This window comes from Suricata suricatta, chromosome 9 (assembly GCF_006229205.1).
Source record: "Suricata suricatta isolate VVHF042 chromosome 9, meerkat_22Aug2017_6uvM2_HiC, whole genome shotgun sequence".
NCBI classification, from domain to species: Eukaryota; Metazoa; Chordata; class Mammalia; order Carnivora; family Herpestidae; genus Suricata; species Suricata suricatta.
Genome location: NC_043708.1, coordinates 82,815,852 through 82,843,848, shown reverse-complemented (window position 1 = coordinate 82,843,848; position 27,997 = coordinate 82,815,852). Strand labels below are relative to the sequence as shown.

At 47.8% G+C, this 27,997-nt stretch overlaps 3 protein-coding genes across 13 annotated transcripts in view; 2 read left to right on the top strand and 1 right to left on the bottom strand.

Annotated features, from left to right (window-relative positions):
• The window catches only part of TTBK2 (tau tubulin kinase 2), a 140,380-nt gene extending 127,963 nt beyond the window's left edge, over nucleotides 1-12,417 (top strand). For all 7 annotated transcript variants that reach the window (XM_029952764.1, XM_029952763.1, XM_029952767.1 and 4 more), the window contains 2 exons: nucleotides 456-1,714; nucleotides 5,239-12,417. In XM_029952764.1, the coding sequence (XP_029808624.1) occupies nucleotides 456-1,714; nucleotides 5,239-5,701 (1,722 nt within the window). In that variant the 3' untranslated portion in view covers nucleotides 5,702-12,417. The remainder of the gene's footprint in view (nucleotides 1-455; nucleotides 1,715-5,238) is intronic.
• Nucleotides 12,418-13,477: 1,060 nt separating this feature from the next.
• On the top strand, nucleotides 13,478-27,384 carry CDAN1 (codanin 1). Of its 4 annotated transcripts, none has more exons than XM_029952480.1 (28): nucleotides 13,478-13,573; nucleotides 13,802-14,295; nucleotides 14,524-14,727; nucleotides 14,915-15,084; nucleotides 15,194-15,307; nucleotides 15,390-15,468; nucleotides 15,871-15,991; nucleotides 16,156-16,265; nucleotides 16,720-16,809; nucleotides 17,473-17,548; nucleotides 19,568-19,773; nucleotides 20,087-20,207; nucleotides 20,344-20,490; nucleotides 20,598-20,764; nucleotides 21,111-21,198; nucleotides 21,445-21,534; nucleotides 21,711-21,765; nucleotides 21,973-22,106; nucleotides 22,188-22,291; nucleotides 22,622-22,780; nucleotides 23,150-23,213; nucleotides 23,421-23,499; nucleotides 23,651-23,799; nucleotides 24,980-25,087; nucleotides 25,212-25,275; nucleotides 25,443-25,624; nucleotides 25,864-25,971; nucleotides 26,588-27,384. In XM_029952480.1, the coding sequence occupies exons 1-28, from the start codon at nucleotides 13,484-13,486 to the stop codon at nucleotides 26,711-26,713; spliced, it is 3,699 nt and encodes a 1,232-aa protein (XP_029808340.1). In that variant the 5' UTR covers nucleotides 13,478-13,483; the 3' UTR covers nucleotides 26,714-27,384. The 4 variants fall into 4 exon arrangements, with proteins under 4 accessions (XP_029808340.1, XP_029808339.1, XP_029808342.1 ...); XM_029952479.1 differs by having other exon boundaries at nucleotides 14,521-14,727; XM_029952482.1 differs by lacking the exon at nucleotides 22,622-22,780 and having other exon boundaries at nucleotides 14,521-14,727.
• STARD9 (StAR related lipid transfer domain containing 9) overlaps nucleotides 24,303-27,997 on the bottom strand; it is a 130,666-nt gene continuing 126,971 nt past the window's right edge. For both annotated transcript variants that reach the window (XM_029952477.1, XM_029952478.1), the window contains exon 32: nucleotides 24,303-27,896. The gene's annotated coding sequence lies outside the window, so the exon portion shown is untranslated. The remainder of the gene's footprint in view (nucleotides 27,897-27,997) is intronic.

The following is a 27,997-nucleotide window of genomic DNA, read 5'->3' as shown; positions in this document are numbered from 1 at the left end:
AAGAGGGAGCAGAAGCTGGGAGAAGGTCCATGTGATAACGGCATGGCCAGAAGGGGTAGAACGTAGTCACCACCAACACTGCACAAAGAGAATTGATATCCAGACCTTTCTCTCCTCCAACTCTCTGATTATCTGTTGGTGCTTCCCATTGGACAAACCCAGTCAGAAATCAGAAGACAAGGGAGCCTAGATCGTGCAGTCTGTAGAAATCAGTCTTCCAGAGCACAGAGCAGGGATGAGCCTGGATGGAGACTGTTCTGTATGGCTCCTGAGTAGGGGAGCTCAGGTGTCATGTAGTTTGATTCAGAATTGTTCATTTTAAGTATGAGTTGGACAAACCTGGTCAACATCTGTGTTCCTCTAATAAATTAGAATTTGAAGTGTTAAATTTCGAATCATGCATCTTTATTAATATTCCACATTATTGCATTATATTTTTTCTTCTGTGTTTCCAGATTACAATTCCTAGACCTTCTGTGGCATCCACACAGTCAACTTCAGGAAGCTTTCACTATTGTCAGCAGCCAGAGAAGAAAGACCTTCAGCCTCTGGAGCCCACTGCAGAACTTTACTCTCCAAGGGAGAACTTCTCTGGTCTAGCCGCAACAGAGGGCGAACCTCCTACAGACTTGGGGCTTCAGATAGATCATATTGGTCATGACTTGTTACCCAGTATTAGAGAGAGTAACAAATCTCAAGACCTAGGACCAAAAGACATCGCTGACCATAACAGACTGGCTGTGAGAGGATTTGAGAGTCTCCCTAGGGAAACGGAAGAGAAAAGCATTCTTCTAGGATCAGATAATGAAGATGAGAAGCTAAGTAAAGGGCAGCATTATATTGAGATCACCTCTCTTCCAGGAGACTTGGTAACTGTAGAAAGGGATCACTCAGCTACTACTGAACCTCTTGATGTGACAAAGACGCAAACTTTTAGTGTGGTGCCAAATCAAGACAAAAATCATGAGATAATGAAGCTTCTGGCAGTTGGAACTTCAGAAATTTCTCCACAAGTCATTGACCCACAGGTTGAAGGACAAATAGGTCAGGTGGCAGCAATGCAAAAAAGTAAGATACCTAAGGATGATGACATCAGGGGTGAAGACTTTCCAGGGCATCAGGGAGACCTGTGTACTTTTTTGCACCAAGAGGATAAGAGAGAGAAAATTGCCCCTAGAAACGGAGAATTATTTCATTGTGTTTCAGAGAGTGAACATTGTCCCCCATCCCGGAAGGATGTGGTTAGGTCATCTTTTGTAACTAGACACAGCCGAATCCCTGTTTTAGCACAAGAGATAGACTCAACTTTTGAATCATCCTGTCCAGTCTCTGCAAAAGAAAAGCTCCTCCAAAAGAAAGCTTATCAGCCAGACCTAGTCAGGCTTCTGGTGGAAAAAAGGCAACTCAAATCTTTCCTTGGGGACCTCTCAAGTGCCTCTGATAAATTGCTAGAGGAGAAACTAGCTACTGTTCCTGCTTCCTTTTCTGAGGAGGAAGTCTTCACTCCCTTTTCAAGACTGGCTGTAGACTCGCACCTGAGCAGATCAGCCGAAGACAGCTTTCTGTTACCCATCATCTCCCAGTCCAGAAAGAGCAAAATTCCAAGGCCAGTTTCATGGGTCAACACAGATCAAGTTAGTAGTGCAACTTCAGCTCAGTTTTTGCCTCGGCCACCACCTGGCAAGCCCCCTGCGAGGCCTGGAGTAGAAGCCAGGTAATGCTGTGTGTTCTGTGTTAAGTGTATAGGGTTATTTGTGTATAGAAGAGATCATAGTGATTCACATTAATTCTTGCCTCTCCCACTTTTTCACAGTGTGACCTTTAATTTCCTCATCTGTGAAATAGGTCTTATATTTGCCTCATGGTTTGGGGAGGATAAAATAAGGTTGCATACATGTGGGACTTTGTGCTCAGCTTAATTAGTATGCAACAAAGGTTACTTATCTGCTAGTCCATTTTAACTAGATACTCCATTATAACAGATGTCATTATGATGTCAAATTCTAGTGACAAAGACTGTGTTCACAATTTATTTTATATAGAGAGCAAGAGAGAGAGCATGCAAGCAGGGGAGAGGGGCAGAAGGAGAGAGAGAGATCTTAAGCAGGCTTCATGCTTAGTGTGGAGCCCAATGTGGGTCTCGATCCCATGATCCTGATATCATGACCTGAGCCAAAAATCAAGAGTCAGGTGCTCAAACAACTAAGCCACCCAGGCACCTTCTGTGTCGATAATTTGATGAACAGGTTCTGGTAACAGTGCTCTTTACCTGATTACAATGAATTAAACAAATGCAAAAACCCTGTGGGCAGTTTCCCTAGGTCTGATGATACATATGGCTTTACAAAAGTATTACTTTAGGGGCGCCTGGGTGGCTCAGTTGGTTAAGCATCCAGCTTCGGTTCAGGTCATAATCTCATGGTTCATGGATTCGAGTCCCATGTCGGGCTCTGTGCTGACAGCTATCTCAGAGCCTGGAGCCTGCTTCAGATTCTGTGTCTCCCCCTCTCTCTGACCCTCCCCTGCTTGTGCTGTCTCTCTCTGTCTCTCAAAAATAAATTTAAAAAGATGGGGAAAAATTTTTTTAAAGGTATTACTTTAATATTTACTGTATGGCATACTTGTTTATTGAAGTATTCTTATGTATAGTTGATCACAGAGTGATTATATATTTTTTTAAGTTTATTTAACTTGAGAGAGACCATGTGTGGGCATGTGTGTGTGTGTGTGCAAGCCAGGGAGAAGGCAGAGAAAGAGAGAGGGAGAGAGAGAGAGAGAATCCCAGGCAGGTTCTGCACTATCAGAGTGGAACCTGATGAGGGGCTTGGACCCATGAACCTTGAGATCATGACCTGAACTGAAATCAAGAGTCGGACGCTTAACTGACTGAGCCACCCAGGCTCCCCAAGAGTGATTCTGTTTTAAAGAAGAGGGGGAAATGCTGGGAAGTGATGAACCAGTTAAGAAGGGTTTCCTTGGAGCCATTACTCACTTTCATAGACTAGAAGGGTCTACACCCTTGGAGAAGAGAAAAAGGATGACCTTTTATCTAAAACAAGGTGAAACTCAAAATACATTTCTCTGAAAACTAGAGCCTGGTATAGGTAGTATAATAGTAGGTCTCCACCTGTTATATGGATTCTGAGGTGTATTAAAGTGAGGTTCTGTCTGTATGATTACCCAGTAGAACTTGCTCCCCTAAGGTAAGTTTAGACTTGCCCTAAGATTTCATGTTGAAGGGTAACTAAACATTAGATTTGCAGCGCCAGTGGGACAAGAGTTCCACAGAAATAATGGTGAGGTGTGGACTGTGGTCATTTGAGACATTTCGAAGGTGATTCCATGAACAGTAGCCACACATCCCCTCTTCCTTCTTTCTGCTTGTCCTCCATACTTAATAGAGATGCTGTGGCTGTGGCTTGAGATGCTGTGGACTGCAACAAACACATCTTGATTATCGTTTATTATTTAGCACTTTACATGTCCCTTAAAAGTTTCACTTGGTAACCAAGCCAAGCATGTGGCGTTGTGTTACATGTAACAGAGCTGACCGGCCTGGACTTAGCTGGGAACTCAGCAGGAACTCAGCTGTCCCACTTGGGTCCTGGCACAGAAGAATTATTTTACTCCCTTCTTCAAGTGTTACAATAAGATCCATTGAGGTAGGCTTAACCAGAGTCAGTTTCATCATGTTTGAATAAGTAGATGGTAGGACAGGAGGAGGAGAGAAAATTGAGACAAAAGGTCAGTAACTTGTTGCTGACCCGTGATGGTGACTAATGATGGCTGTGTATGTCCCTGCGTCCCGCCAGTGATCATACAGCCTTGGAAGTTCCCCCGCTTCCTTCTATGAGGAGTGACATGTCTGCAGTTTGAAGTTTAACTTCTTTATTAATTGAATGGATTTTAGCCCAAGACAGAAAGACATTTAGGGCAGAGACACTGCTATTCCTATGAATATTTTCTAGATTTAGAATTCTAAGGCCCAGGCTCACTTGCCAGTAAGACAGCCCCCAAACCCAGCTCAAGCAGAAACTGAGGCCCCAAGAAACCAGTGACTATTTCCTTTTGGAAAGTATTAAATAAGGTTGAAATATACTTTTACCTGTATTTCCTGCTGTTGGTGAGTAGTACATGTTGAAGACTTGCATTGTGGGGCTTAATGTTTGCATATGCACATGCCACATTTCTGTTGTGGGAGACTTCAACAAAACGGTTTACTCTGTCTCTCACTAACATGCTAGTGACGTTTCATGAAGTTGAAGAGCAAACATGCCTTAGGAGGAAAGGGACTAACAACATTTAAGTGCTTCTGAATGGCAGACATCCAGCTAAATACTTGGGCCACTGTTCTTAGCTGCTCAGTAATCCTGGGAGGTAGATAGCATTCCCATTAAAATCTAGGAGAGGTTACATGAGCTGCTGCTGAGGATGGGATTTATGTAGCAGCTATGGAAAACAGTATGGAATTTCCTTAAAAAATGAAAAATGGAACTACCATATGATCCAGTAATTCCACTGCTGGGTATTTACCCACAGCAAACAAAACACTAATTTGAAAAGATAAGTGCAGCTCTCTGTTTTTAAGATATGGAAACAGCCTGTGTCCATTGGTGGATGAATGGATAAAGATATGGGGTGTGTGTGTGTGTGTGTGTAACAGAATATTGCTCAGCTATAGAGGAGAATGAACATGGATTGCCATTTATAATAGATGGACTTAGAGGGTATTGTACCAAAGGAAATAAGTCAGAGAAAGACAGATACCATCTGATTTCTCTTATATGTGAAATCTAAAACAACAACGAAAAACAAAAAACGAACATACTCATAAATACAGAAAACAATCGGTGGTTGTCAGAGGGGAGTGGGGTGGGAGGAATGGGTGAAATAGGTGAAGGGGGAGTCAGCAAAGGGAATTTTGTCAATGATACTGTAATAGCTTTGCATAGTGACAGATAGTGACAAAACTTACCATGGTGAGCATTGTATAATGTATAGAATTGTCAAATCACTGTTATACCTGGAATTAATATAACATTATATGTCAACTATACTTAAAAAGAGCTAGGAGAGGTTAAATAATTTGTGTAGGGTCATGTAAGTGGTGTGTGAAATAGTAACTGTTCCCTGTGTTTGCTGACTTGACTCACATCAGACACATTATCATTTGGGACATTGTGACTTTCTGGACTCACTTGAATTAAAATGAAAAGAATTCTTCTCTGTTCCTTTAAGGCTCCGCAGATACAGAGTCCTAGGGAGTAGCAATTCGGATTCAGACCTTTTCTCCCGCCTGGCCCAAATTCTTCAAAATGGAACTCAGAAACCCCGGAGCACTACTCAGTGCAAGAGTCCAGGATCCCCTCACAATCCAAAAACACCACCCAAGAGTCCAGCTGCTCCTCGCAGGAGTCCCAGTGCCTCTCCTCGCAGCTCTTCCTTGCCTCGCACATCTAGTTCCTCACCATCGAGGGCTGGACGCCCCCACCATGACCAGAGGAGTTCATCCCCGCATCTGGGGAGAAGCAAGTCACCGCCCAGCCACTCGGGATCTTCCTCCTCCAGGAGGTCCTGCCAACAGGAGCATTGCAAACCCAGCAAGAATGGCCTGAAAGGATCCAGCAGCCTCCACCACCACTCGGCCGGCACTAAAGCGCCCCCAGGGAAGAGTAAGTCCGCCAGCAAACTCAGCAGATAGGAGCCGGGCTGCATCTCTGTGAAAGGTGTGAGATCTCCCTCCTGAACCTGATGCATGTGTGTCCCTGTACTGTCTATTTTAAAAAATCAGTGTTGATCATCTCTTGCAAAAGAAAGTAACATGATAAATTATTTATAAGAAGACATAAATATATGATAAGGAATTACCTAAGGCAGGCAGCAAGCAGATCAGGAATCAATGCCTTTGCGTAGGAAGAGGGCAATCCAGCAAAATCCAAGGGGGAGATTAAATGAACTCTCATTTTGTAGCTGCCTTTGAAACAAAAGAGTTGAAGGAAGGAGATGGAATGGAATTTTAAGGGTTTGGACTGTTTGTTTGTTTTTTTTAAGGCATTGATCAAAGATTATATAGCAAAAGTGAAACTTTTTAATATTTTTATTCAAACTTCCCAACCTTGGAGAATTAGAATTGCTCTGATATTAGGACATGGAACAAGCCTGCTGCTGGAGAGCCAGTGTTCATACACACGTGGCTTGTGTGTTTATCTAGTGTCTGGAGAGTTCACACTTTTACTTTGCCTCATACCTATTACCCTTCCTGGATTTCACAGTTTTTAGTTAGTGTATCTCACCTGATGCAGTTTCTCTAGTCTTATTTTAACAGTACATTCTAATATGCTTTTAGCAGCACCTGATGAAAATTCCAAACCTGATTTTTTTTTTAGTCCTCTAATATTTTTCTGTGGAGCGGCAGTTGTCAGTATATTTTTATTGTGAAAAAGAACTACTGAAACTTAGGTAAAGGAAGAAGCCTCAGTAGAGCTCCTTTCCAGGCTTTAGTGCTTTAGGGGGAGAGGGACAGAGGAAGGCTGGTACCTTCAAGACAGAAGAACCCTCTTCCCTCTGTTTCCTCCTTGTGGACGGAAGGCCCCCCAGAGCAGACCTGCTTGCTCAGGTCTTCTGGGTGCCAGCTATTTTCAGTACCCACCTCCAAGACGATACCAGGGAAATACAGTGCTGTGGAGTGTGACTTTATGCTTTTAGAGATTCAGAAAGAAAAATAGAAATTAGGTACGTTACTGAGGCTTATAATCCTCAAACTTTGTATTTTATACATTTAGCCAATAAGGAAATAAATTTAGGCTCAGTATTCATCTTCTAATGTTTTATTACTTGCTTCTCTCATGCTTTAGTTTGAATATTTGGGCTTTTGGACCTGATTTCCTTATAACCTCAATTTATAAAACTGTGAGGAGGAGCATATTCTGATTTCACTCTTCTGGAAACAGGAATCAGGCAAAAGTAAATTATGCTAGATTTTTCAAATGGGCTCTTTTCTACTCTGTAGGTGTTTTGTGTTGTAAAGACCTTATTGAGGTCAGGTCAGTTGGTCTGCTTGCTGTTGAAATTTGCCTTCTAGCAAACATCTGTGCTTTCTCTTTGACCTTGTGTTTGCTGCCAAAGCTTAACATGGTTGAATTGGAAAACAAGAAAAAAAAAAAGAAAGTATATTTCCTCACCAAGTGAATACATTCTTAATGCTGCATCAAAGCTGCCCTGAAGCTGCACTGAACTCTCGTTCTCTTTATCTGTGTTGAGCTTTTTTAAAAAACAAAAAACAAAAAACAAAACAAAACTCAAAGCACTATTGAGTCCTATACGATCTCCCATAAGAAATGTAGCATAGTGTGGAATCTTAATTTCTCTCCGGTTTCAAGCACTACAGAGGAATGCAATAGATACGACATATTTGCTGTTTAACTAAAGCATCTGTAATATTGGAAGACCAATCTTTCTGTATTATATTGTATAATAGTTGCTGTAACACTACTTGCATGTCTTCATGGTAAATGATATAAATATTTATAAATATATAGAGAAACATATGCTTATATAAACTCATTCTTTCTCATTCTCCATTTGTAATTTCAAGACCACAGATGGTGAAATTCCTTTTTATTGTGTGCCTCGCGTACACTTGGGCTTTGCCTGTCTTCATTTTCTGAAAATACGTTCTTGGCATGGGACACTTCAGATTCTTCTTGCCTTCTTTGTGTAATAATGCAAGGGTTGGCAGCCTTCAAGCCAAGATAGGTTACTTAATTTTCACTTTTAAGAGATTTTAATAGGGGAAAAAATTACCGGGACATATTTATAATACTGGTTCAAAAATTTGTCATGTTGATCACATAATTCTGTCCTTGTGGTTAAAGGGGATAAACTGGGATGATAATCATGGGTCTGACATAAATTGATTTTTTAAAAATGTCTTAAAGTTGCCATTCTACATTTCCTCTTTTCATCTCACAATTTTTTGGGTGTTGAGGGAGTGGAGTAATCTATGATTAAGGAATTATCTTTTTTCTGTTTTATTAGCTAAATTGTGCTAAGAGTAGCCAGCATTTTAAATCCTGACTTCTGTCATCTGAAATGTGCCAGTCATCACTTTGGGAAAGCTGATGAGGCTACAAGTGTGGTGTGTGTGTTACTTTTTATTGGCATTTCTCTTCTAGCCGTCAAAACAGACAGCGATGGCAACATGGTGATTGGTTGTTTTCTATGGTTTCTTGCTTTTCTCCCAACTTTTCCATTGTGTTGCCCCCTTTTCTAAATGGTCCTGATGAACTCCAGATCCAGAGAAAAGTAGCCTCAGTGTATAAGAATATTCTATTTTGCATGTAGAGAAAAGAGTTAACCAAAGATGTTTCTGCTCTGATACTTTCAAAAGAAAACAGACTAGTTATAGCTTATGTATCAATAGGTCCCTAAAAGTACGAGCCGATACAGAGGTCTACTTCATGGTTTTTAAAAGCAGAGTGTGTGCTTTTAGATGTTCGATGTCTCAGGCTAAAAAGAGAAGTTAGCAGCCCTGAGCAAAGCAATTTTGGCCCAAAGATTTTTGTTTTTGTTTTATTTTAAGGTTATGATATGGGGTATGGGTTGGTTATTTGTTGGTTGGTATAGTTTTAGTTCCTTTTGTTTTATTTATTTGGGGGGTTTTTTAGTATTGGCATATTTCAGATCTCAGTGACAAACATAGATCAACCAAGCAATTTTAAATCAGTTTGATTATTCTACCTAAGATGAAAGACATGGCCTTTAAAGTCAAGCCGGACTATACTAAATGTAGTACGGGGCAAATGTTAAAATTCTCTTTTGGAAACCAAGTGCTTCCTGGTTTCTCCTCTCACAACAAAATGGCAACCCCAGTCACACTTGCCCTTAACAGCACCACGTCTAGGCTCTGGAACCACGTGTGGAGCAAAAATGGATTAGCACTAGCTCAGTCCCTGTAGGTAGCACTCTTACATTACGCTGCCAAATCTCTGGGGTGTACAGACTGTTTGAAATATTAAAATTTCACCTGAGAATCTTTTGCGCAGCATAAAGGCCTTTAAAGTATGGTGAACAAGGGAAAGTCGGATCATATCGAGCGTAAGCTCAAAGCACAGACTGTAAACATCTTTGAATGGTAAGTCTCAGGCAGGGCTCTCATTCCCAGCTTGGTATGCAAGCTGGCCTTGCTGACTAAGGGCACCACCATATTTACTGTTTCTTAAGTTGCATGTTGTGAAGTGAATGTTTTTTGTAAAAGTTGCCAAGTCCATCCAGTTCTAAATAAGTAGCAAAGTGGTCATTGATACCCTCTGTTGTCATTGTCCACTTGGTATTATTTGCTTTAAAGTACTAAGCAAATCTCAGCTGCTTCCTGATTCAGTGGACTAGTTATGCAGGATCCCTTTATTTTCAGCTCCTAGCCACTAGGGGAACTTGAAGTTCTTTGGTAATCATCAGAGATTCCTTCCAGGCCACAGATTTTTATGCAGATGTTTCTACAGTTGCATTCAACCTACAAGGAAAAAGTGTACATTGGTGCATGTTTTATAAACCCACATGCAGATAGGTAAAAGTATAATTAGTTTTCCTATACCCAGTAGCTTTGAATTAAAAACAGCTGCTTTCCCCCCAGAGGATTATTTGTTCTAGAAACTACATTCTTAATCTAACATTAGGAATTGGTGATAGGAGAAAAAGGATCCAGAATTCAGAATTTAGTGGGTTAGGGGGAAAAATGCTTCTTATTCTGGCTATTTGAAAATATATTTGTAGATAAGTCTAGATTAAGTCTTGGAGATGAAAGTTTTCACATTTTAAAACTTTTTTCATTCCTTTAGATCTATCAAAACATGGCATATGTTAGGGAACCTTTTCTTCTGTCGTGTTCATGTATTTTGGAGTTAACTTGTTTGCATTCACTCTTTTATATTCTGCCCATTTCTGTTTATGTGCATTTATCACAGATGTTTTGGGACATTGCTTAAAGGGAGACATTTTGGCACCTGTAGGACTGAGGAGCCGGAATGGTTGATGACGGTGGCATTGTTTAACTTCCTTGAGTTTTGGGTCTGTACAGTTTATTTGCAGAAGAGTTACTTATCTATGTTTTAACACAAAAGGTATTACAGGATTGAGGCATGTAACCATGGTGGTAGTCTTCATATGTCACTATTTACCCAAGTCTGAATCCAGAGATGCAGATTTAGACCCTAACTTACAGAAGGGAACACGCAGCAGCTGCAGTCCTCAGGCCAGACGGGAGGACGTGGTGCACAGAAAAGACCAGGCACTTTTAGGACATCGAGCTCCCCTGTCCTCATCCTATAGAACTCCGGTGTTCGCCTCGAGGGTGTGGGAGGAGCGTGGGAATGTCGTATCATTGGATTTCTCAGTAGTTTGGCTACCCCTTTGGAATTGGGAGAAAGTGATCCCACATAATTGTGGGGGCCTGCAGAGTGTGCTGCCAGCAGTGCCAGGGAGACCTGCAGGAGGCATGTGGGGCATCGCTGTGGTTCTCAAGTAACCCCAGGACAAGGGGCAAGGGTCCCTATTAATATAAAGGGGAATTTGGATGTTGCACACCTCAGTCCCTGAGAAATCTCTGGCTGGACATGAAATGATGACATTAGCATCCTGGCCCATCACTACATTGCCTAATTGAGTTGTGATTATCTGCTCTGACTTTTAAAATGTAAGCTTTATGTTTAATTATTCCCCTTGAGCTAATTTGGATCAGAAATGAAAGTATGTGACAAGATCAGGATCACTTTGTGGTTATTATATACAATCTTCACCAGCAAATAACATCTAGTAATTTGAATATTTCCTTATATTTTGCTGGATCTTTGGTCTTAAGGAGACAGGTAAACCAACTGAACCTTTCTTCCTTACCCTGTGAAACTCTGCCTCTTCAACTGGAAGTGACAGTATGGGCACAGTGCATATCACTGGTGATGCTGACATGTCGCTTAGATACCCTGGGCCAGTGGTTCTGGGTTCCTTGACCTACAGAGTAGGATTCCATAGCAAATCTTTGAGCCCATGTGAATATAGAATTTACCGATGACATGATTTTACACACTAATGGTGGATAGGAATTTTACCTCTTTTCAGTAGTTTAATACCATTTCATATTGTATACAAAAGTATTCACTCACCCAGCTAAAAACATTGAGCAAACCCAAGTTTTTAATACAGACTATCCTTGCCATATGATGCTGTCTCCCCACCTTATAATACACGTTTTTAAACCCTTAAAAATTCATTCAGAGCACTTCACCCTATCTGGAATCTGGGTATCTTCGCTCACGCGTAAGGGATAAACAAGGCTACTAGAGCATGAATGTAATTTATTTTAGGGAGTAGCCCAGGAAGGGAAAGTCCTTAGGACTTTTCAAAACTACTTTCTTTTTAAATGATTCACAAGATAGGTAAGTTAGTTCACTAAGGTAAAAAGCATTCAAAAATATAGTTAGGAAGATCCCACCACTGTGCCACCTGCAGCTCTGAAATTAGATTGAGCGAACTGAACAAAGAGAACAGATCAGATGACGCACGTTGAGCCCCTGCACTCCTCCCTCCTGCACAGTTCCTGGTCCACCTCCTGACTCCATTCCTAAAACTGCCAGTGTCCGTTTCATTGGGCCATTTATTTACAAGTTTAACAGCTTTGGGGAAACATCTAGTGTTGACTAGATCTAATTCTTGAAAGTTATGAACTCTTGGCAACTGTTAGAATCAATCACAAACCAGAAGAATTTTCTTGTCAAGCAAGACCAGTAAGTTAGAATAGAGGACTTTAATAATCCCACAGTTTTCTCCCTTTCTCCTTCCCCTCTTCATGAAATCATTGATGAGAAGTTGCTCTTTGAAATACCTCCAAAGGTATTGTATTGTCCTTTTCCCTCCAAGCAGCCCTCTTTATGCATTTTTGCTCAGGCAACCAAGGACATAAGAGTATTGGCAGAAACACAGAGTGCTTTTGTATAGGCCATCTGTACATAAAAGTGTAATTATTTATTTAATTTTCCCATTTGTATCATATAAAGCTTTGTACAGTGTTTTAAGTTCTGTTTTAAAATTATTTTGTATTTTATTTTTATAATCTAGTAATAAAATATTCATTCCGCATGCAAACTCTAGTTCTGTTTGTGTGATGGTTTGCTTTCACAAGTGGGAAATATTTTTCTGATTTAATAAAGTTATTGAATGCACCAGAGATTACAAGATCAACAGGGAACAGAAGGTGTTACTATAAATGTTGTATCACATCCAGAAGTGACCTAGAAAAAGAAGCGCTGGACTGTATAGAAGCTAGGTGTACAGTATCCCTGCAGATAAAACAGAGTTGTGGAATATGAAGAGATGGTTTCCCATGTAATAAAACTGAAGGTGAAGTAATAAAACTGAGTATTAAGAGCTCCCTTTCCGTCCATCATTCCCTGGCTGGAGGCACTTTCTCCTTTTCTGCAGGAAACAGCCTTTGTAGCACTGGAGTGACTCCCGCTCCCCACCACCCTTTCCTTTCTGTCTCCGTCCTTCCTTCGAACCCCAGGAACTGTCTGGAGGCACCCTTATGGGCACTGCTCCACCCCACCTGGTGTGGTTCAGCCTGGCGTGTTCTTGCCATCTGTTTAGTTGTCTGCCTAATTTCCCTTTCTTGAGTTCTCAGTGAGTAGCAACATCTAAAGAGCTGACTCTCTCGTGTTTCTGAAAGAAATTAATAACTCAAGCTGCCGTAATCATCTGAATGTGCCTCTTAACATTTCAACTGCAGAGCAGTCGAAATAATAACCTGGTGTAAGGTAAAGATACAGACAAGCACGTCTGTGTGAAGCGTGGCCTGAGGAACTTTAAGGGTTATGGGCTAAGGATTACAAAAAGCCTCCTTGCGAGAATTGTGTCTTACAGTCTTAAATGGTCGATCTGTTTATGGTGACTGCTGGAAAACCAATGGGTGTCTCACGGGCCAGGTGAAAACTCAACTTTTGAGAAAGACAAGGTCAAATGAAGTCAGACTAATTTTATCCTATCTTTAGGGTGGTGACTGTTGTATCTAGAAAACTTAAATTCTAGAAAGGGAAGAGTGAGTGTGCTTATTGCAGAAGATAAGGCAGATGTCTGTTTCCGGGGAATCTTCACCTTTACCGCCCAGCCGCTCTCCCAGCCCCTCGACCTCCCCTGGCATGTCCCTGAGTCCCCGCAGGTCGCCCTTCGGGCCAGAGTAATCGGCGCTGGACCTCACCCATAGCCGTGCAGCCGCACTTTGTGGGCCGACTGTCTGCTGTCGGGAGCCGCTGACCCAGCCTCGGCCTTGACGGAAGGCCTGAGCCGAACCTCAACCTGGGGAAACCCCGGCCCCGCCCCCAGTCCCGCCCATCCGCCCCGCGGCCCAACGGTCGCTCCTCCGTGCCCGCCCCGCCCCTCCCAGGCCGCCCGTGGCGCGCCGGCGCCTGCGCAATCGCATTCTAGTGCTCCGACCGGGATGGCGGCCGTTTTGGAGTCGCTGCTGCGAGAGGAGGTGTCTGTCGCAGCCGCGGTGAGGTGGATCGCGCGCAGCGCCCAGAGTTCGGAGGTAACAGCGCCGGCACGCCCCCAGGCCTGACCCGAATCTGCTTTCCGCGTGAGATACTACCCCTCAGGTCCCTTTTCTCTCGGGTGCCTGGCTGTCAGCCCGGGCCGAGTGCGCTCCAACTAGGGGCCGCTGCCCGGGCCGCCCGCCCCAGCGCACCCTGCGGTCCAGGCTGCTCGTGGCGCCCGGCTGGCAGCTGACCCTCTCGCCCCTCGCCCGCTTTTCCCTCAGGATGACCCCGGCGAGGCGGCCGCGCTGAGCTCCCTCCAGCCACTGCGGAAGGAATTCGTGCCTTTCCTGCTGAACTTCCTGAGGGAGCAGAGCAGCCGCGTCCTCCCGCAGGGCCCCCCAACCCCCGCCAAGGCCCCGGGCTCCTCGGCAGCTCTGCCTGGGAGGCCCGGGGGCCCGCCGCGGGGCAGCCGCGGGGCGCGCAGCCAGCTTTTCCCTCCGACGGAGCCTTCCAGCACCGCCGGCGCCTCCGAGGCCCCTTCGGCCCGCCGTGGGGGCAGGAGGCGGGGCCCGGGGCCGGGTCGCGAGCGGGGAGGCCGCGGCCCTGGGGGCCTGGAGGAGGGGGTCAGCGGAGAGAGTCCGCCTTGGGCCGGGGGCCGGAGGCCCAGGGGATCTGGCAGCCCCGGCAGCCCCAGCCTCGCACGCTCTGATCCGCCAAACCTCAGCAACCTGGAGGAGTTCCCTCCCGTAGGCTCCGTTCCCCCCGGCCCTGCAGGGTGAGAATCAGCCCCCATCCACGAGTGGGGTGGCACGAAGGCTGTGTTGGGGGAATCAGTAAATTAGGGCAGGGCGTCCCGCAGTTGAGCGTGGGGAATGGCCCCAGGGCTGAGAGGTGGGTTAACCACAGTGGTGAGGGGCCTTTTGCGAGGGGCCACCGCTGTTGTGGTGGAGGGGGAGGTGTTTGAAGATAATGAACTTGAGAAAAACCTGTGGCTAATCAGCAGGACGAAGCCTTCACGCAGGATCAACCCAACTCCGGTGAGCGAAGAGCGGTCACTCTCCAAGCCCAAGACCTGCTTCACCTCACCCCCAATCAACTGTGTCCCCAGTTCCCAACCCTCAGTCCCGGACACTAGCCCTTGGGGCCATGGCCTTCCCCCAGGGTGCAGAAGTCTGCAAGAGGAGCGGGAGATGCTCAGGAAGGAGCGGTATGACCTTGCCACTCCCTGGGTTGTCAGCTTCCTCCCAGTAGGAAATCTGCAGGCCTTTCCCCTTGAGATTGGTTTGCCCCTGGGAGCCCTGGGTCTGTTTCCTGGGCTGTGGATGTCTGCTCTGGAGCATGGCTGTGGAGGCGAAGCCAGGGGAACTGCTCATGGCATCTCTCTGTCCCCCTAGCTCTAAGCAACTGCAGCAGTCACCTACTCCCACCTGTCCCACCTCAGAATCCGGGTCTCCCCTCCCCAGCCGGACAGGAAACCTCACAGCTGAGCCCGCTGACCCTGCCAGAGTGTCTTCCCGCCAGCGCCTGGAGCTGATAGCCCTCGTCTACTCCTCATGCATCGCAGGTAGTTGAGAGCAAAGGGTGCTCAAGTGGAGATGCGCCTGGAGCTTTGGGGCAGGAGAAATGATAAGGCAAGCAGTGCCTAACACCCTGGGGCTTCTTTTTGTATCCAGAGAACCTGGTACCAAACCTCTTCTTGGAGCTTTTCTTTGTCCTTCAACTCCTTACTGCTCGGAGGATGGTGGCCACCAAGGAGAGTGACCTTGAACCGACTCCAGAAGCACTAGGTCAGGGAGTGAGCTTCTTTTTGGAAAGTGAGGTCTGGAGATGGAACAGTTCTTAACTGACAGCTTGGTACTATCCTTCTAGATTCCCTGGAAAGCCCACTGTTCCAGAGTGTCCATGATTGTGTCTTTTTTGCTGTGCAGGTTTTGGAGCATCAGTTTCAGTGAGTTTCCCCAGCTTTGGCATTTGAACCTTATTCCCAATTTCACTTGGGTCTCTGACCACTTGGAGTAAATGCTTGTGCTTAACACAGGTGTGATGTCCCTCGGCCTTTTCCTACATGGAGCCTGTAGTTTTGGGTCAAATCTATGAATTTAACTCCTAAAACAATCAAATTGCCCTCTGTGGTCTTGGCATCTGATCTTTGGGTTTATGTCTAATGTTTCCCTGGTCCATAAGGTCTCATAACTTCCCCCTTGCCTCCATCACCTTAAATCCTTGCCCCATGACTCTGCCTTGCATGCCTGGTCCATGTTCCATATAATGCTTCTCTGTGGTGTGCAGGTGTCAGCTTCCTGTTTGCAGTCTGTGTCCCATTCCCAGTCATGTGCTCTTGTCCCTGCAGGGTTCTTTCCTACCTGGACAAAGGGACCTTAAAGCTGTTGGCTGAGAACGAGCGGCTGCTGTGCTTTTCACCAGCTCTGCAAGGCCGCCTCCGAGCTGCCTATGAGGGCAGTGTTGCCAGGGTAGGGACCCCCCCTAGCCTGGACCTGACCCTTCCCAGCCTCATAATTGAGGCAGCCTAGCACACACCACTCTGGTGTCACATGGGCTAACTCCGGGCAGGAATATGGGGAGGAGGTTTTCTAGAGTGTGACCTGTGAGGGTTTCAGTCTCTGCCATATTTTAGGTCTCTCTGGCGATGCCACCCTCTGCTCAAGCTGTCTCCTTTCAGCCGGAAACTGACAATCGTGCCAACTTCTCCAGTGACCGAGCCTTTCATACTTTTAAAAAACAAAGGTGATAAGAAAAGGGAACTTTGGGGAGGGAGCGGAGCAGCAGTTTCTCTGGGATAGGCAGCCCATGATGTTTTCCCAGAAACTAGGCATTTGGCACTAATAGGTGGTAGTTTAGCACCACTGCACCCTTCCTGCCAATCATAATGGTTACAGATCTTCATTCTGTTTTCCTGCCCGCGGACTTGAACCTCTGACCTTAGCAGCCTTCTCACAGGTATATGACGGTAGTCACCGGGTTCTCAGATGAGAGAGAACCAGATGTGCGCACAGAAGTATGTGAAGCGTGTGGTGTGCCGCTGCTGGGTCTCCAGTGTGGTTGGCGTGTAGAAAACTTGGGAGAGGAGAAGAAACGGGCTGTGGATAGTCCTGTTCTCTATCCTTCGGAGCTGGAGAAAGCACTCCTGGGAGTGAGATCAGCAACGCCTCAGTTGATGAGGTGTTCTTGTGTCTGTCAGGGACGTGTTTTTTGAGGTGCTTCGTGAGTGGGAAGATCGGCATGAGGAGCCCGGCTGGGATTTTGAGAAGGGTTTGGGCAGCAGGATCAGGTAGGTGCTCCCGCGCTGGTCACTCGGTCTGTCTGCTTGCTGGCGGTGAGCAGCCTAGTGGTGTTCCAGTAGCTGATTGGAGGAGGGCTCTTCCCCCACTTCTAGCCCACAGCTGTTACCTTCTGTCCTCCTTTGTCTCTGGTTAGTGGCAACTCCGCCTCTACTCGGATTTGTATTGCCAGCTCCTTGCACTCAGAAGTGACTCAGACTTGTTCTGTGACAGAGAATGCTTGGAGAAGTACCAAGTCCCTTTTCCAGGTTGCTTTACTTTTGGCCCAAGTCACTGGCTAGATAGACCCTTTCCAACATTTTCTCCATTGTCTAGTTCAGCAGCTCCGAAAACTTTGCATAGCTAGATGCAGAAAGAATATCTTCTGTCCATTGATCTACCTTCTACATGAGTCATGAAACTCACTAGAGCCCAGTAGAGACTGAAGATGAGGGGTGGTGTTCTCTCTCGTTGGGCTCAGTGTATCTCTAGCCTTGAGAGAAGGTGCTGAGGGAGTGTCCCTTACCTATTCCCACATCCTTGCACTGGCCAACTCTGGCTGAGGTCTGCTCTCGCCCCTGGGAAAGGACTGAAAGGCCCAGGGATTGGCTCCTCTCAGATTTCCGCCCCCTTTCTCCTTCCCTCACATTCTGTTTCTGACTCTTACACCTCAGAACCATGATGGGTCAACTCTCTGCAGCCTGCAGCCACAGCCATTTCGTTCGGCTTTTCCAGAAACAACTTCTCCAGGTAAGAGCCCCAGCAGATTAATCTACAGCAGACAGTAGGTATTACAGGCAGCCAGGAAATGGCTGGCACTGTGGGGTGGGGCGGACAGCCACGCGGATCCTGGCTAGAGTTGGAACAGGAGTTCTGTTCTTTGGGTGGCTGAAATGCAGGCAGCAGAGAGGAGCCAGAGCCCCCCGTCACGTGCCCTGCACCCACTGCCTCCCTGGGCCTCCTCACCTACCCTGCCCACCCTGCCTGCCTTCGGCCTCTCACTTCTCCCTTGTCCTCGGTCTGTGCCATGGGGGAGAGAGCCCTGTCGTAGGACTCGGCCCAAATCCCAGCTCTAGTGATCGAGGCAAACCGTTAACCTTGCGAGGTTAGTCTCTACCAGCAAAACAGTGCGATCCTACCTTGGAAAACAGACCTGTGACACCTGATACAGAGCTGGCATTCCAGAAATGTTCATTACTTCCACCTTATTTTGATCAGTTCTTCCTTCTTTCCAGAAAAATTTAACTGGGTTTTTTTTTTTCAAATATCCTTTTAATGGGAAACTAGAATTCATAGTATCTTTTAAAATGAACAGTGTCACAAAAACAATGTATATAGAAAGCACTGAACCACAGACTTAGAGTAGCAGGCATAAACTAGCATACCATAAATACAGCCGAAACACTGAAACATTTCAATCTGTTTCTGAAATTTAAAACATAGCTTTGTCATGTGCATAAACTCTCATCTCCACTTCAGTTAGATTTGCCTAACATATAAGGGACAAATCAGCAGAGTCCAGATAAATGTTCAAAAGGCTCAAGCCAACATGAAAGTTTTAAGCTTAGTATTAGTTAATTCTCAGAACACTTAAAAAATAAAACACAATAAAACTTAACATACACACATACATAAACCAGTGCAGTAAGAACGTCAGACAAGGGCAGTGCATCTCTGGTTTAAGGAAACCGTATTTGTGGCTTAATTATAACCAGTTAACACCTACCCTAAACGACGGTTTAATAGGATATCCAGCATTTGATTTGCACTGTATTATCTATGCTCAAAAACCTGAAAAACCAATTCAACAGGAACTATACTGTATCAGTAACAAATTCCTACTTCGTTTCTATATTGCACATACTTTAATGTCTACTGTTAAAATTTATTTCTTAATGTAAATATCAGAGGATCAAACCTATAATCCTTGTAAAAATAATTTAACTTGAATAAATATTCAGATTTTCCTTTCTTGACAAACCAGAATGAGAATGTATTCAGCTTTGTTAATCCAAAGCTATTCTAAGGAGAAGGGCAAAGGTATTGGAAATGGCATGTTAATCACAAAATTCTTGGTTTTTCAACCATTTCAGTTTTGAAAAATATTTCTATATTTGGAGTGTTTAAAAGTCTAATCATTTTAAAAACTAACAAATATTCCCTAAAGAGGTTAATCATATCCTTAACTGGTCTGAAGCACTGTTTGGAAAGTAGACACAGGAAGAATTTTCTGATTAAATGGCATATAACACAAATGGCATTAAATACGTCATCTGTTTCACATAAAATAAAATGACTAGCACCTCCTTTCTGCTCCCAAAGTAAAGAGGCCTAACAGGCCACACGAAACACGAGTAATTACAGTATGTTTCATTCATAAAGTGAGAAATCCACTACATTAGAGGGTTCTCACATCTAAAACCTTAAGTTCGGGGCCCCTCTGTGGCTCAGTCGGTTAAGCCTCCGACTTCAGCTCAGGTCATGATCTCACAGTCGTGGGTTCGAGCCCCGCATCGGGCGCTGTGCTGACAGGTCAGAGCCTGGAGCCTGCTTCCGATTCTGTGCCTCCCTCTCTCTCTCTCTGCCCCTCCCTGCTCATGCTCTGAATCTCTCTGTCTCAAAAATAAATAAAACATTAAAAAGAATTTTTTTTAAATAAAAAATAAAAAAAAATAAAACCTTAAGTTCAAGGCTGCTGTGTCAAAGTGAACTGAAGGGCCGGAGGAAATTAACTGGTTTTTTATTGTTCTCCTCTTCCCGCTGCTGCAGATGTGTCAGAGTCCCGGTGGCCCCGGAGGCGCGGGCTTGGGTGAGGCTCCAGATGTGCTAAGTATGCTTGGAGCTGACAAGCTGGGGCGGTTGCGGCGCCTACAGGAGAGGCTTGTCGCCCCTCAGAGCAGCGGGGGGCCCTGCCCGCCCCCCACCTTCCCGGGCTGTCAGGGATTCTTCAGGGACTTCATCCTGAGCGCCAGCAGGTAAGGGTGCCGTGTCGTGTCGTGTCGTGCAGGGAACAGGGCTGAGGCTTGTCTTTCCAGAAGGGCAACAGTTCCCTCTCCTTTGCCTGGAATATAACAGAGTAGGACCTGGCGGTGTCTGGGCTCCTCCGGCTCACACTTCCTGCCTCCATTTCCCTTTCTGTTCTTTGACCCACATTGGTAATCTGTGCCTGCTCCTCACCCTCCTTCCCTCTCTGCCCCACTGAGCCTTGCTGTCTGCACAAACTTCCTCTCTATTCCGATTCCTTCTATGCCTCTGCCAGTTTTTGGGGTTTTTTCCTCCCCTTCCTAGCTTCCAGTTTAATCAGCATCTCATGGACAGTCTGAGTTTGAAGATCCGGGAGCTCAACAGCCTCGCCCTGCCACAGCCTGAGCCTAGTGACGAAGATGGGGAGTCAGACGTGGACTGGCAGGTTTGAAAGCAGAATGAGGGGGAGAACAGGGTTCCGACCTAGGAGGGAAGGGCTCTTTTTAAGAACTTTGTAACAGATTCAGAGTTGGTTTTGAAAGCCTATGCTTAGGATCTTGTACCTCCCTGATCCTCTACAGGGTGAACGGAGGCAGTTTGCCGTGGTTCTGCTCAGCCTGAGGCTTCTGGCTAAATTCCTGGGCTTTGTGGCTTTCCTGCCATACCGGGGGCCTGAGCCACCCCCTACCCGTGAGCTCCAGGACTCCATTCTGGCCCTGAGGAGCCAGGTGAATGGGGGCTCTGGTAAGGAGGGCTGGGAGGGGCAGATGAGCCCTGGAGTTGGAGGGCACCTCCCACCCCCAGCCTCACCCCTCACCAAGCCCTGCTCCGTCAGGTGCCCCCTGCCCTGGATGTGCGGGCGCTGCTGCAGCAGGGCCTGCAGGCCCGCCGAGCCGTGCTCACAGTGCCCTGGCTGGTGGAGTTCCTCTCCCTCGCTGACCACATCGTGCCGCTGCTGGACTATTACCGCAGCATCTTCACTCTGCTGCTCCACCTACATCGGTGAGTCCAGAAAGGGTGAGGCTTAAGCCAAGGGCCTGAGAGAACACTGGTCAGCTGCTGTCAGTGAAGAGGGTTGAGCGGCCCTATGCTTCCTGTGTGGTACCATAGCCATGCCAACCCTCGGGAGAGGCAGAAAGTGGGCACTTGTTTTGCACTTTTATTAGCTGTGTATTCCTACTGTGGCCCAGCCAAGAGGGAGTACAGATCTGGTGGGGGGCAGTGGGGAGATCCTGCTCACCGGTATGACTGCCGTCCCCTTTTATTCTGCTTTTGAGAATCACCTTCCCAATGATAGCTTTTATTTTATTCCGTTCTGTTTCTTTCCTTATACAAATGTGCCTTTTAGGAGCTTGGTCTTGTCAAAAGAAAGCAAGGGGGAGATGTGTTTCCTTAACAAGTTGCTGCTGCTTGCTGTATTGGGCTGGCTTTTCCAGGTTGGTGGAGTGGAGGGAGTTCCAGATTGGGGAAGTGGGTGGAGACGGCGAGTGGGAGAATGTCTGAGTCTGAATGGGGTCAGGGCCAGGAGATGAAGGTTTAGAGGGGCTTAGCTGGGGTATGGGAATTACCATGGTTTCAGAGCAAGGTTGCTTTCTGGTGGCCAAACCCTGGAACTACAAGGTCTGTATGTTGAATCTCTGAAGTGCTGACTGAAGCTTAAAACTGCTCCCATCTTTTGTCAGATTCCCACAGTCCCTGAGGACCTGTTCTTTCTGGAAGAGGATCAGTTGGATACGTTTGAGGTGGATACAGTGACTTCAGGGCACGGGTTGGTAAGTGTTGGTGTCCGCCAGAGCCATGGGAGCGGCAGGGATAGAGGAGGCAGGCAGTCTTGGGAGTTCCTAGAGACTGAACTCTTTGGTAACTCTATCCCGACTTCCCTGACTGGCACATTAGGGAGGAAGAGACGTGTGCCTGCCTGCCTGACTCTGGCCTGTTCTCTCCCCAGGACGGCATGCCTGTGGTGGACCAGCACCTGCTCTATACCTGCTGCCCCTATATTGGTGAGGCACCCAGGGTCCTCAGTCCTTGGCCTGTCCCTTCATGAGCACCTAAAAGGCATCCCATGGGCCTAACACCCTAATACATTGTTCTCCTCTTAGGCACTCCCCAGGTGCCTCAGCCTCTTTACTCCACAAATACTTCAAGTCCAAGTTGCCTGGGAGGGTAGGGGTGGTCTGGAACTAAGTAGTTGGGCTTTCCTGATGCAGGAGAGCTCCGAAAACTGCTCGCTTCGTGGGTGTCAGGCAGCAGTGGGCGGAGTGGGGGCTTTGTGAGGAAGATCACTCCCACCACCACCGCGGGTCTTGGAGCCCAGCCTCCCCAGACCACCCAGGGGCTGCAGGTAAGGACAGGGCAGAGGCAGGGGGCATCCAGGGGGGAAGAGAAAGGAAACGTTTCATGCACTGTTCCCTCCTCCCCACAGGCACAGCTAGCCCAAGCCTTTTTCCACAACCAGCCGCCTTCCCTGCGCAGGACTGTGGAATTTGTGGCTGAGAGAATCGGCTCTAACTGTGTCAAACACATCAAGTGAGCCTGGGTTGAGAGGGTTGGGAAAGCAGGTGTGGAGGGTGCCGGGCTCCTTCCCTCTATCTCCCCCATGCCGCGCGCCCCCCCCCCCCCCCCCCCCCCCCCCCCCCCCCCCCCCCCCCCCCCCCCCCCCCCCCCCCCCCCCCCCGCCCCTTAACTCTTAACATTGCGTTGCCAATCTGAGGAGTCAGCTTGGGGGAAAGAAGTGGTGGGGAGGCTAAAACTGCTAACATTATTTGAGGTTAGTTCTGACCAGATTTCCTTGCATTTGCAGCCCCTTTCTGATTCAGTTCCTTCAACTACCTTCAAGCTTTTCTGTCCCCACTGCAGGGCCACACTGGTGGCAGATCTGGTACGCCAGGCTGAGTCGCTTCTTCAGGAGCAGCTGGTGACGCAGGGACAGGAAGGGGGTGATCCAGCCCAGCTGTTGGAGATCTTGTGTTCCCAGCTGTGCCCCCATGGGGCCCAGGCATTGACCCGGGGGCGGGAGTAAGAGATGCCAGAGCCTCATCCCCACTCTCAGCTTTATTTTCCTGACTTTTTCACAAACTCCTCTCTTTTATTCCACGTCCACTCTCAATATCCCCTTTTTCTTTGGCTTCCTATGTAGGCAAATACCTTGGGCATTAGGACCCAAAGTCTAAAGTAGAATTAGAAGAATGGGGGGGGGTTGGTGTCCCATTTCTCCCAGCGTCAGGAATCAGGGGTGGGCCCAGGGCTGACAGTGCTGCTCTTCCTGGGCTGCCAACCTCTCCCTAAGGCAGAGCCCTCCTCGCTCAGGTGATTGGTGCACTTAGCCTTTCTTTCTGTGAACCAGGCTAAACCTCTAGCCGTCACTGACAGCCTGTCTCCTTTCAGGTTCTGTCAGAAGAAGAGCCCTGGGGCAGTTCGGGCACTGCTTCCCGAGGAGACCCCGGCAGCTGTAAGTAGGGAGGAGGCCTGGAGCCCACGGGCAGGTGTCTGGTGGTGGGAGAGTGCGCCACGGGTCACGTGTGCATGAAGGTGCCTGTGAGGCTGCTGGCAGTGGACAGGTCCAGGGGTTGGTCCCGGCCTTGGGGACACCAGAGGTGTGTGTTCTCATCCCCAAGACTCCCCTGGCCCCTGATGCTGTAGTTCTTCTGGGTCACAGGTTCTAAGCAGTGCAGAGAACATTGCTGTGGGGCTTGCAACAGAGAAGGCCTGTGCCTGGCTGTCAGCCAACATCACAGGTAAAGTCCAGGATGGGCGTGGCTGACCAAGTTCTTCAAAAGTGGACTGGCACAAAAGTGGGAGGCCCCCTTGGAACACAAGCCAGTTGGAAACAGTGATGGGCACAGGGTGGTATGGTGACCCCTCTTCTATTCTCCCTTTGACCTGCAGCACTGATCCAGAGGGAAGTGAAGGCTGCAGTGAGTCGCACACTTCGAGCCCAGGGTCCTGAACCAGCTGCCCGGGGGGAGCGGAGGGGCTGCTCCCGAGCCTGTGAGCACCACGCTCCCCTCCCCTCCCACCTCATCTCCGAGATCAAAGTACACAGCTCCCCTCCTCCCTGCGCCCCAATCCTCTCCCTTCTCCCTGCTCTTTTCCTGGTCTCCCTCCTTCCTCATGTCAGCTACAGTGTCTTGTGTAGCCGCTTTTTGTGTTGTGCAGCTAGCTCGGTGTCCTTCAGTTACTGAATGGGATTAGGTAGGGCAGAGGTGAATTGAATCGTTTTCCTAATTGCTTTTCACTTGACTTCTGGTACCTGAATCCCCATAAGGAGAAAAGGGCGGGTATCAAAGTTTCGGATGGGCTGCATATTGCACCGGAGCTGACGGGGCCTGGGGGAGCAGCTGTCTGCTGTAGCAGGAAAGCCTCTCCAAGGAGGCAGTCCCCTGCTGTTGGCACAGGATTTCAGAAATGTTCTCCTATGTGGGATGTGATGCTTATTTAGTTGCAGGCAGTAAAAATGACTACCACTGCTCTTTAACAATTTAGATATTGTCTAGATAGGGGTCAGCAACCAGACGATGGACCAAATCAAGCCTGTTGCTGGTTTTTACAAGTCAAGTTTTATTGGAACACAGCCACACTTGTTCACTGATGAATTGTCTAGGGCTGTTTTTGTGCTACAGCAGCAGAGTTGAGTATTTTGGGCAGAGACATTAAAGCCTGCAAACCCTCAACACTTACTGTTCGGTGGGGCCAAAGATTAGGACTAGGGACTAAGGAATGACGAAAAATGGAGAGTATATAGTGGGGAGAAGAAAAGACTAAGTGGCCATTAGCTACTGGTTTTCTGTACTGAAACCAGACTCTCCCGAGAAGATGAACCGAGAAGTATGGGGGATAGAAAATACAACAGATAGCAGGACGGTTCCCCTAAATGCTTCCAGGATAAGGCGCTCTCGGAATTGCCTGGGTTTGGCTTTGTCCCAAGACGAGTGACCTCTCTTAAGCTCTCAAGGCAGCATGTTGTCCTTCAGCTGACCTGCTCCATCTGTTCCCTCTGTTGCTGTCCACTTGGTTGGCTTCTTCCAGTTGTGCGGTCCTGCCCAAGCCCCAGGTCTAAGGCACCTTGCCCCGGCCGCTTCATCCAGGGACCCTGTCTTACTTTTCCTTCTGCCTCTTTCCACTGGCTGAACCCTGTCCCAGGCCACGTTCTCTGTGGCCTCCTAGGTCCCAGCCAGGTATGAAGTCTCACTCTGTTTCCACCCTTGCTCTTTCCAGGATGTGCTTGCGCTGGCTGTGGGGCCCCGGGACCCTGAGGAAGGAGTCTCTCCGGAACATCTGGAGCAGCTCCTGGGCCAGCTGGGCCAGACGCTGCAATGCCGCCAGGTGAGCCCTGACAGGATGCTGTGCTTGTGTCCTTGTCCAATGCTCATCACGAGTTGCATCAGCTCAGGGCTGCTGCTGTAAGGATGTTGCTAATGTCCAGGGTTTCCCTGCCTCTTCCCCACAGTTCCTGTGCCCGCCTGCTGAGCAGCATCTGGCAAAGTGCTCGGTGGAGTTAGCATCCCTCCTTGGTATGGTTCCTTTTCATTTCGTCTCGCTCCTGTCAGGTCCCTCAGATCTCAGGGTTGGGCACAAGCAAGATTAGAAATGCGGAGCTTTGTTCTAGTCTACCTACCAGGGGCCAGCTAGGTGACCCTATTTCCGTTTCTTAAAGCTTGACTTCATTCTTTGCCCAAAGTTGCAGACCAGATCCCTGTCCTTGGGCCCCCGGCGCAGCACCGGCTGGAGAGAGGGCAGGCTCGCAGGCTCCTGCATGTGCTGCTTTCCCTGTGGAAGGATGACTTTCAGGTGCCGGTTCCACTGCAGCTGCTGCTGAGCCCAAGAAACCTGGGCCTTCTGGCAGATACTCGGCCAAGGGAGGTGAGCCAGAGCAGGGGGGAGGGTGGTGGCCAGGTGGGCTCTGTAGCCCCCTGCACGCCTATTCTGACACCCCTACCCTCACCCCAATTGCTGTGTGTTTCCTTTACTCCACCTTTTCTGGCAGCTGTGTCCTTTTCCTTAACACACTCACGTGGGCTCTAGGTCTCCTCTGTCCTTTGGATCCAGTCAGGGTCGCTGTGCTGTCCTAACCACGCTGACCCCCTCCATGTGTGTTGCAGTGGGACCTCCTGCTGTTCTTGCTCCGGGAGCTGGTAGAGAAAGGGCTGATGGGACGGACAGAAATAGAGGCCTGCCTGGGCAGCCTCCATGACACCCAGTGGCCAAAGGTAAGGAATCCTCATCTTCTCCTACATCTGTCCCTTTTCTCCTGAAATGGGGCAAGTGGTGGGGGCCCAGGCATTCTTAGGATCTTCCCAGAGATTGGTGGACTTGACCAAGTATCTTCAGGACCACCCTGAAATGGCATGGCTGTTCTGGAGCACCCTTTTCACATTTGAGTAGCTATTTTATTAAAGAGGGTGCCAGCAGAGGAAGGTCAGAGAGAAGGCAGGTAGTTGGAAAGCACTGTGGCATGGTGAGTATGGGTTTTTTAAATCAGAATAACCTAGATTTGAATCTCAGCTGGTACTCAGTGTTGTTGTAATCTAGGGCAGAGTAATGTATACCTCCTAGGGTTTGTCAGGACGGAATCCTTTGGTGTTAAGTATTCACTAGATGGTTGTGTGTCTCCTGTCAGATGTCCCTCTCCCTGCTGGAACTGGAGCATCCCAGAGAACAAATGGGAAAAGGTGTCAAGTCCATTTCAGTATAGAAGGCAGTTGGGAAAAAATAAGGTTGCCTACTCACTGGTTAGCAAGGGCTTGATATTGGGAATTCTTAGTAGAAAGGATGTACCGTCCAGAATTGTATCAGCCTTGTCTGTCATCTTTCTGCTTATTCCAGGACTTCTCTGAAGAATTAGCAACACTGTTCAACCCATTTCTAGCTGAGCCTCACATGCCAGAACCCCAGCTAAGAGCGTGTGAGCTGGTGCAAACAAACCGGGGCACTGTGCTGGCCCAGAGCTAGGGAGCGGCCCCACCTTGGGTATGTGACCAGAACCCTGGAGCCCGGCGGGACTGTGCCTCAGGAAGCGCCCCCTCCGAGTGCTCACTGCTGACCCTTGCTGATGTGGGAGCAGCAGAGGCTGGGAGTCAGGCTTCCTGCTCCCATGTGGGGGAAGCTTGTGGCTGCCGGCATCCCACTGACTGCAGGCTCACCGCCCGTGTCCTTGAGGAAAGAGGAGGTTCACGTGACTGAGGATTGTGATGTGAAAGCCTGGAGACTCCGGTCTTGGAGCGGAAGAGTGGGCATTTATTACTTAGATTATTAAATGACATGTGTGGGCTTGACAACACAGGACTCGAGCCCTATTTGCTGCTACCACAGCGTCCCTTAAAACTTCGTGGTTTGGAAATCATGACAGAGGCAAGTGACTTCTGCTTAACTTGTGAGTAAACTAAAACATGAATCTTGGGGAGTGGACATTTTCTTACCCCCAGGAGCTGGGCTGCCTGCCATCTCCTTAAAAATACACAGTTACGTGAGGTGGGGCTGACTGCCAGGAGCCCAGCTCTTACCCCGCACCTTCTCTGCCTTCAGCCCTGTGCAGGTACGGACTCTCAACTGCAGCTCCATGCGGGGGCCGCACACAGGGCAGAACATTAGAGCTTTTTAAAATAAACTGTTTTCTTTATCAAGGGTTCATGTCTAGTTATTTCCACCTGGCTCTTCCCCTGAGAAGGCGGCAAAGTCTCAGGTGGGCTCAAAGGTGGGACACTGACAGGGTAGAGCCGTGCGAATGGCCCGCCATTTAGCAGTGTCTAAATGTTCCCTAGTATTCACTCCTTGCCAATGGTGGGGGCCTCTGCACAACTCCCATTAAGGTTTAGGATGCTATGCCGAGTTCCTGCTCACCAGCTACTCCCTAAGGAGCTAGAAGCCAGGGCAGCTCTGGTGCTGGTTTGTTAGGGCTGGGGGCGTTTGATTTGACTCAGAACAAAAGCATTTTGTGTGTCTCTAAATGATCCATTGGTTTTGACTAAAAACTGCTACCTTGATAATGTACATGAAGTTCATTCCTATAAAATTCATGGCTTTCCGACATGAGCAGTGCACACAGATTCAGGCTGTGCTGGAAGGAGGAGAGGGTACTCAGGGAACCCTCTTGAAGTGTCCCGCAAAATCCTGTCTTCGGGTCCGTGTGTATTTCCTGAGGGAAAAGCACATATCTGTCAAAGAGGCTGACCTAGGGGACCTGCGTCACCTGAGAAAAGCTGGTGGGAAGTCGGACAGCCATTCGCACAGAAACGT

Bases quoted from the DNA above. Each gene is read 5' to 3' on its own strand.
- CDAN1 (XM_029952479.1), top strand. From the start codon at position 13,484: ATGGCGGCCGTTTTGGAGTCGCTGCTGCGAGAGGAGGTGTCTGTCGCA. The intron at 15,085-15,193 runs GTAGTTGAGAGC...TTTTGTATCCAG, and splicing joins CTACTCCTCATGCATCGCAG to AGAACCTGGTACCAAACCTC. The intron at 20,765-21,110 runs GTGAGTCCAGAA...TGTGCCTTTTAG, and splicing joins CTGCTGCTCCACCTACATCG to GAGCTTGGTCTTGTCAAAAG.